The sequence below is a fragment of the Polistes canadensis genome, unplaced genomic scaffold (assembly GCF_001313835.1).
Source record: "Polistes canadensis isolate GaletaPanama2010 unplaced genomic scaffold, ASM131383v1 scaffold_87, whole genome shotgun sequence".
In the NCBI taxonomy this organism is placed as follows: Eukaryota; Metazoa; Arthropoda; class Insecta; order Hymenoptera; family Vespidae; genus Polistes; species Polistes canadensis.
In genome coordinates this window covers 129,839-139,128 of record NW_014569634.1, presented here as the reverse complement: position 1 = coordinate 139,128, position 9,290 = coordinate 129,839, and the positions used below count along the sequence as shown (strand labels likewise).

The 9,290-nt window shown below is 32.0% G+C and overlaps 2 protein-coding genes across 2 annotated transcripts; one reads left to right on the top strand and one right to left on the bottom strand.

The window, feature by feature from the left end:
- Positions 1–1,675: 1,675 nt before the first annotated feature.
- LOC106786875 lies at positions 1,676–3,506 on the bottom strand. Its single transcript, XM_014748743.1, has 5 exons — positions 3,102–3,506; positions 2,646–2,997; positions 2,275–2,568; positions 2,015–2,171; positions 1,676–1,892 (listed from the first exon to the last, which is right to left on the bottom strand). The coding sequence occupies exons 1-5, from the start codon at positions 3,146–3,148 to the stop codon at positions 1,768–1,770; spliced, it is 975 nt and encodes a 324-aa protein (XP_014604229.1). The 5' UTR covers positions 3,149–3,506; the 3' UTR covers positions 1,676–1,767.
- Positions 3,507–5,540: 2,034 nt separating this feature from the next.
- On the top strand, positions 5,541–9,290 carry LOC106786894. Its single transcript, XM_014748773.1, has one exon. It carries the CDS (start codon positions 6,227–6,229, stop codon positions 7,958–7,960), a length of 1,734 nt encoding a protein of 577 aa, XP_014604259.1. The 5' UTR covers positions 5,541–6,226; the 3' UTR covers positions 7,961–9,290.

Sequence of the window (9,290 nt, the reverse complement as noted above, 5' to 3'; positions counted from 1 at the left end):
ACTTTAACCCAACCAGTTGCTATGGAATTAGTTCTGTGTGAAGGTCTTCCTATCATCATTTTATATTTGATTTCAAGAACTCTTACTTTTCCGTAAACTTTCGCCATTAGTTCAGGGCACCAGCCCTGAGGTGTCTGGCCATGGTTTCTGAATTATGAAACTCAATATCAGTGAGGGTCCTTCTGTGAGAAGGATTGGCGTCCTTCGATTGTAAGGCATTCAATGGTCCTATAGCCAAGGAAATTGTGATTCAGTACACAATTCGCAGGATATGCTCCCTCCGGTAGAGGATTCAAGTCGTAAAAGTTGTTATTATTTTGGTCTATGGTTTCCTGGACTAATCAAGACGTTACGTATAGTGACACATAACACTCATACGCATTATGGTTTTGTTCAGTAATCCTTCTAAAATTACTTGACAGTATTCCGGGATAGTTCTCGTCACTAGGGATTGGTCTGTGCAGTGTTCCGCCATCAGGAAGGTCACCCTGAGAAGTTATTGCGCTAGTAACATGCCTGATGTATTAGGCTATCTGGGCTGGAATGCAAAAGTCATCTGGAATTAAATTCAGTAGACTTTCCTCATCAGTAAACCAATCTTCATAATTGATAGTTTTAACCATGTCAATTATGGCAGCATTAAGTACTCCGGTACAGACATGCATAAGTATATAGAATGGTATCTCTTTACGAAGTTTTGGATTGAGCGTCTCTAGATCAGCATAGACACGCTCGACCATGGGAAGCTGGAAAAATCAAGATTTTGACTATAGATTCTTCTTTCTGACGTAGTTCTTGTAAATTCCAAATTGGTCCAAAGGGGCTCTTCGATTAGCACTTCCAATTTGTTAGTGGTCAGCATTTTGGTTTTCGAAAACAATTGCTATCTTGGATGGGTTTTGCTTGACCTTTTAAGCATATTGGGGATTGTCCATAGTATAGTTTTCTACTGCTACTTTATTATTCTAGTCTCCAGCTTGTTCAGCCTTTTCGGAATTATAATCCCTCATTCTCTCTCTCTTTGTTATGCTCTATTTATCTTTCGTATTCCAAAGAAAGAAAATGTTTATGTTTAAATTAGTTTCAGATGTAAGTATAATGAATGAAATTAAAAAATTAGCCTCGATTGTATTGTAATATTTAATATTGCGATATATGAGCTTTTAAAAGTATATTATGTACGTATGTGTGAGTATATAAGATCTCAACTGCGTTTAGAAAAATCATTATGTATACATACTAAACATTACATATACATACATACATATATAAATATATATATATATATAAAATATATATAAATATATATTTTTATATATAGATATATTTATATTTAGCTCTATTATTATATTGTTAGATGGCATTGAAATAATATTGTATAGTAGAACTTGTTCGGTATAATTATATTGAATGGGCCAAAGATTTAGAGTATTTTTTTCCCCGATTAGCTTAACTCATTCGCTACCAGTTGTAGATATGCAACACACCAATGTCTAATTGAGACGTCAGCTTTACACATTTGCAACAAAAATTAACGCGGAAAATAAGTTCTGCTGTTAGCGAGCGTGTTAAGGATAAGTTACTGATAATTACTTTTACAATTAGTTTAGTTTCATTTAAAAATTATTATTTCTCTCTTGAATATTATTAAATTTATTATTATATAATTATTATAATAATTAACATCACAAATATTTATTATAGATAATTAATTTATTAAAAAAAAAAAAAGTTAATGTAGTAAAAACTCTAAAAGTTAATAGTCTATTATAACTTATGGCAGGCATTTTCGTGTACTTTTACTCTCCATGGATAAAATTTTCGTTCGCATTTACTACATTTAACAAATACTATACTCAGCTTATCCAAATCTACATTTTCTTGATTTAATTCTGTAACAAATTAATAATATTTAAGTGTGATGATATACAGCTTGCTTAAGTGCATCACCAGTTATGGGACCCTCAGATTTGGAAATATATTTAAAACGATATATACAGTGCTAATATCTTACCTTCTGGAATATTTTCTTTTGGTAAAATATTTTCGACTTTCTCTGAAGATGTTTCAATGATCGTTGAAAGATTATAAGATTCGTTTTCCGTACTGCTTCGTGGTGGTGTTCGTGGCAATTGACGATTAGGTTTCATAGGATCAAAATTTGTATCCACCTTTAAGAATACATTAATAATTATTTATATCCTATAATATTATAATAATTTTTAATACTACATATACTTATTTTATATTTACTTAGAATAAAATTTTGTATACCGTAGGGATATCGTTTTTATCTTCGTTTCGTTGCTTAATTTTTTTCTTTTTGATTAAGTTCTTTTTTACAATTCTTTTCTTAGTATCTTCATCAGAATCATAAGCTAATTGCTTTTTAATTTTAAAAGATATTTCTTCCATTTTAATGTTAATTGTAGCTTCATGCAATGTATCTGTAGGAGAGAATAAGTGCTGATGTATGGTTTCACCTTTCAAAGGTGCATTTTCTAAGTTTAGTGTTTCATCAAATATTTTATTCTGCGTACTTTCCATATTTTCCTTATTTTCTAATTCCTATTACCGCAAATAAAATAAAATAAAATTAGTATCAGGAGTATCTGCATCGATAAAAACATGACAAATAAATTTACCTGATTTGTACAAGATTGATCGTTACATTTACAAGTCGGACCACATTTACGTTGATTCTTAACACAACCGCATGTTCTGGTAGAACAATTACCTTTGCAAGAACAAGTTTTTTGATTCATTGTATTTTTCATTATTCGAGATTTTGTTGTCATCAAATTTTTGTTTATTCGTGGACTTCGTCTGCCACTCACATTAGTATCCGGTGATAAGCTTTTAAAAGCTACAGGATTACCGTCGACATGCTTCTTCAGAGTTTCATTTTCTAATTGCAATAATTTTAATTGTTCTTGCAAATGAATTATCTCATCGTTTTGAATATCACACTGAATAGATTTAGATACTTTTCTTTTCCTGAAAATGACATGCAATCATTATACATTAGAGCAGAATTTATGTTTATGTTTTTAAATTTAATTTTTAACATTGTTAAACTATTTTTATTTTCTTTATTTTACCTTTTATTCTGATTAGTTGAGTTTGCGTTCGCCTTAGTGCTTGGCATTTTTTGTTAAGAAATTATTTAATGTTTTAACGAAATGAACGCAAATAAAAAATTATGACGTTCAAGTTAATTGCTCGGATACAAATGATATTTCTGTTGCTTGAATATTACAATGCAGAATACTTCCTCGACAAAATATCCAAATTATTATTAACTAAGACAAATCTTTTTCAAACAAATCTTTATTTACAATATGATGTTATAATATATTCTTTTAATTATCACAATTTGTCATTTAAATTCGCTGTACGTGTATCCATTTTTTGATATAAAATTTGAATCTGAGTAAACGTTAAGTTCTCAGACTATAAATTGATGTATTCATTTATATACATCATCTAGCAACAGTTATCGAAAACAAATACTCCGACTGCGACTTCTATACTGACCAAGCATTATCGACGCAGCATGTACATCTTATCTTTTCATGATAATACCTACTATTCCTATAACATTATCAAAAAATAACCGCAGAAAAGTTGACATAGAACCTTGCTTAGAAATAGGGAAAAAAGTTTTTGTATTTTCAATTATTAATAACTAATTAAATCAATAATTATTAAAGGGTTCAATTATAGATTTAAAATGTGCAATTAAGAGTACTTATTCATTTTTTTCTGCCGTTGAGGTTCTATGCCAATTTTTCTGCGGTCAAAGAATATATAGAAGCTCAGAAGTTCCCTTTTTTATCTACTCAGATTCATCTTAGTTACTATTAGAACCACCAGTGGACGATAGTAGATACTTAACGCTACGACTGTACAATACTATCAAAGAATAGAGTATATGATGCTATATGATATATTCATTGATAATATATATAGTATAGTTATATTATAATAGAATTTGAAATAATTATATTTAATTTTTCGTGTATAAACATGTAACATGTGTGTGCATTCAGAAATGTACTTATACATATATTTTTAAAAGTAGTCATTTGAAGTGTCCAAATAGAAAAAAATCTCGAAGATTTGTTGTTAAATCCAACGATTTGAGATACCCATGTAAGTGTGGGAAGCCTGCATTCATAAAATGTATCGAATTTATCGTCGAAAAAATTTATATTCCGTATGTATGTACGACGAATATCTTCATTTTTATGCAATTATTTTAACGCTTCTAAGCAGTGATGATTTCGTGAGTAAAATTTTCCTGTAATACAAGTAGAGTGCATTAGTGCATTAAAATAATTGTTAATTAATCGATAAAAATGTCTTTTGTAGTCTAAAAGCTCGGTGCATATGTTCTGTGATCCATCCTCCTCGAAATCCACCGTTGAATTGAGTCATTGCTTAGAAGCGTTAAAATAATTGCATAAAAATGAAGATATTCGTCGTACATACATACGGAATATACATTTTTTCGACGATAAATTCGATACATTTTATGAATGCAGGCTTCCCACACTTACATGGGTATCTCAAATCGTTGGATTTAACAACAAATCTTCGAGATTTTTTTCTATTTGGACACTTCAAATGACTACTTTTAAAAATATATGTATAAGTACATTTCTGAATGCACACACATGTTACATGTTTATACACGAAAAATTAAATATAATTATTTCAAATTCTATTATAATATAACTATACTATATATATTATCAATGAATATATCATATAGCATCATATACTCTATTCTTTGATAGTATTGTACAGTCGTAGCGTTAAGTATCTACTATCGTCCACTGGTGGTTCTAATAGTAATTAAGATGAATTTGAGTAGATAAAAAAGGGAACATGTGAGCTTCTATATATTTCTGTATTGGTATAAATTTTAATCTGCTCTCGTGAGAGCTAAACAAAAGTTTCATTCCGATAGATAGCGTTCCCAAGCATTATTATTTGTAAAGTATGAAGTAAAATCTATCAACAGGCGCGGCAAATAAAATGAATATAAATATAATAATTATAAAAATATAATTTACTCTCTCTAATATATATGTAATAATCTTAAATTTAACGTATGTATAATCAAATCTAAAAGTTTAATTTTATTTTAAATGTTTACATAGAAATGTATTTTAATAGAATATCGACATGTTTAATTAATGTATAGAATACAATATACTTGATCATTAAACATTATGTAATAAAAATATATAGATAAATATTCATAATATAGAAGCAATTAAATTACATTCAAAATTTCATATAATATCAATAATATATTTTTGTTTAGTACATATGCTTTGTATTTTATTCTGAACACAAAGTATTGTTATAATAAAATTATTATTTTGTTAATAATTAATGCAATATTTAATAATATTAAAAAAACAACAAATCTCGGTATTTAATTTATAATATATAATATTTAACGAATTAATTGCATAAGTATTCAAAAAAAAGCTAATTTGATTGAAGTTATAATTTTGAGTTATTAGTATGAAGCAGAGCAACAATAATTTTCATGAGGACCTATTGTTCGAAAAAAAAAGTAAGAGTAATTGGATTTACAAACGGCGATCGAGTTACTTCTTTCTTTTCGTTGCAGCGAGTGGAACATTACGATTAGATAAGCACGGTTCATAGCGCGGCCAAGATGCAGACTTCATAAGAGACCGGGAATCTCGAGAATTGGCTTCAGTTAATGCTCTGTCTGGAAACAGCCAATTCTTAAGAGAATTGCATAAGATGAACCTATTCGTGCGGTTAATAAAACAAAGTTCATTTACAATCAGTGCTGCTGTGTAACAAGCTCCGTGCAGAACCTTACATTTAAAGTAAGTGAGATTTCAATGAATATTCATCAGATTGAGCATTCAACAACAACGTGTTTGTAAGTTTTCGTAAAAAGAAAATAAGAATAAGAAACTATTGTTATTTTTGTGGCATACGAGAAAGAATTTACGAAAGATTCTATCAAGTTTAGGATAGGAGAAACCGCAGCAACAATAAAAAGATGGTGGAAGTTGCAACATTCCTTTCCTGATATTAAACTCGAATCAGACCTCTGATGTGATTTCGAACGGAACTCGGAGGCTTGCCCTATCGGGCCTAAAAGATATAATAGGAATAAATAAATAAAGTATATAACATATTAGAAAAAGGGAAGAAAGTGATAGCGACCATGCCTGCCTGTTCGAATGAGAATTGGTCGAAGTATTGGTCTTCGAATTCGCCAATTTCGAGAAGCAATAGTGCATCACCATTATTGCCCAGTACACCGTTATCAACATCACCACCTTTATCCTCACCGATTTCCACCTTAAAGCGTTCTACGTCGAACGTGTCGAATGTTTCGAACTCATCGACTTTGTCTCAAGGGTCTAGTAGTTCAGGAACGGTGATATTTTCTTCGAGAAATCATCACTTTCATCATTATCATCATCATCATCATCATCATCAACAGCAGCAACAGAAAACCTTACAACAAGTAAATAACAAGAATCCAAACAGCAAGCCTTTTTTTCTCATAAGGATTTTTTATTGGTATTTGGGATTGCTACCAAATTTTTTGAAGTATATATACAACATTATCATTTATGCGTTTTGGACGCCAATTATTTGGATATCCGCTGGAGTTTACTTGTTTTGGATAATCATCCAGCTTCCTCTTATAAGCTTGAAATGGTTCATAACCATCCTAAATACTAAATCTTCGGAAAGAGCACGAAACAAGAGATGCGTTCTGATTAGTGGCGGTAGCACGGTACAAGCCGTACATCTGGCACGTAATTTTTACAAAGCTGGTGCTAAAGTAGTCGTGTGCGAATTGGAAGGACTCTTTGGTTTGGCTAGATTTTCAACTGCATGTTCGAAATTTTACACCGTGCCACGGCCAGGTCCAGGTAGTGCCGCTGAATATATTAAAGCTTTGCAGGATATCGTTAAGAAAGAGAAAGCTGTATATTATATACCAGTTAGCGTCACAAGTACCGCTTATTACGACACCTTGGCGAAGCCGCACTTGGAGATTATGGGATGTGAATGTTTCGTGCCGAGTGCGAGTGAAGTGACGGCATTGGACGATCCGTTGGAACTTTTGCGACGATGCCGTTCCCTGGGTTTGCAAACACCAGACCATTTCGTTTTACGATCGGTTCAGGATGTATCTCGTCTTTACGAGGACAATACCTTCAGAACGGGAAGATACATGATGCTAGCGGCTGGTCCAGCAGGCATGAGAGATAGAGCGAAGATTATTCTACCATCGACGTCCTGGGAATTCATGAACCAACAGCACGAGATCAGCGAAACTAAACCATGGGTAGTGATACGCGATCCAGGTGGTGATCACTTTATCACCTGCACCACCGTTAAGGAGTCACGAATCGTAGCAAATGTAACGTGTCGAGTTGAGGAATCTCAAGGACTCATACCGGAGAATCGTACAGATGTAACTCTGTGGTTGGACCGATTCTTTGCACGTTCTTTTGCAACGAAGATCAATGGACATCTGAGCTTCAGGTTAGCCATCAGTGAAAACCAAGGACCGATGGTATGCATAGGTTGTCGAGTTGGAATTAGTCTTCCTTATGTATGTCAGACCGGAATACATCCCCGTTTGGTCTGGCGACCCTGCAGACATTTCTCCAGACAAAATTCGGCAATTCTTATCAGTACCGATAGACGACAAGAACAAACAACAGACGGAAGTACGAGTACGAGCAAACGTCCAACTGGTGAAACGTCTCCTCGTCTTTTGGGCACTGTTATCGATAAAAGGGAAGCGCTATTTGTATACTGGGACCCATTACCTTATTGTGCTTACTATCATTTGCAATTACCCTTCAGACGTGTCGCAGGTGCGATTAGGGCGCAACCTGCTAGACACAATCCACCTCTCGCTGTAGTACAATGAAGTCATTCGTGATCACAAAATGATTGTCGGTTTCGATCGTTAATTCCTAACTCGATTCTTTTTTCATTTTTTTTTTCTTTCTTTCTATCTGTTCTCTTTTGATATCGTTGCTCCAATGTCAGAGAAATCAGAAAATGTAAATTGAGAACAGATTCAAGGGTCAAGTTCGTTTCTTTAATCGTTATAAGAATACTCTTTCTCTATTTTCTTCTTTTTCTCTTTCTTTCGTTTGCGAACGTTCTTAAAATTGTCTTAGTGTGCGTATGACAGTGCAGATGGATAAAAAAAGTAATACACGTACGAATCACGTGCTATCGTCTTTGATGCAATACACATATACACAAGGATTTCGTTTTGATGACCATGCTCCTATCTTCATAGACTGACACGATAACAATCCCAAAGAATTTATATAGGGATATAATGGACGTTTCAAAATATATCCTCTTCCTACGAACGATTTCTTTAATAAAATCTTACAATACGATTATTATTTTTATTTTATTCTATCATATATATTTGTAAATAGTAGCATGGTAATGGATTTAGAATAATCATAGAAATTGAAACAAAAATATTAGACGTGTGTCCTTTGAAACGAACAATTTTCTTAAATGATCTTTGCCAATTATCATATTTTGAAATTAAAATATGTTTCGTTATTGTATAACTTATCGATTCCAAAGTAATATTAATTTTTTGTTCTCGTTCATACAAAATCAAAGATGAATACATAGTTATTTATAACTTGAACCGATATATTCTCATTTAGAGCAGGAGCGGATTTAGGCATGGTCTTCGTGGGATCAAAACTTACATTAGTAAAAATATAAAAAGACAAAAATTTAAATTAAAAATTGCAGAAAAAATTGATTAAATAGTTTTTCAACAAAATGGCAAAGGAGTCGCCGCAACTAACCCTAATTTGGGTTAATTTTGTAGGATAATTGAGTAGATCCCCAAACAGTGTTAGTCCAGGTCTCTCAAAGTTAACGTTCCGCGGCTCTGATTTATAGTATTTTATATTTAAGCAGCATTGAATTGATGAGATACTTATGTAAACACGCGACATGCACGATGATGATAATGATGATGATGATATCGTTATTATATAGTCGATTAAATAAAATCGATAAGAAATATACGAATAAAAGAAGCGTGTTTAATATTACACTACCTAATTATTATATTAATTATAATAAATAAATGAACGCGCACACCACACGTGCTCGCGCGCACATACACACAAATATATACACGTTAATATATTAATTGATAATATAAGGACAGCAATGCGTTCAAATGCAAAATAAAATAAATTGAATTAAAT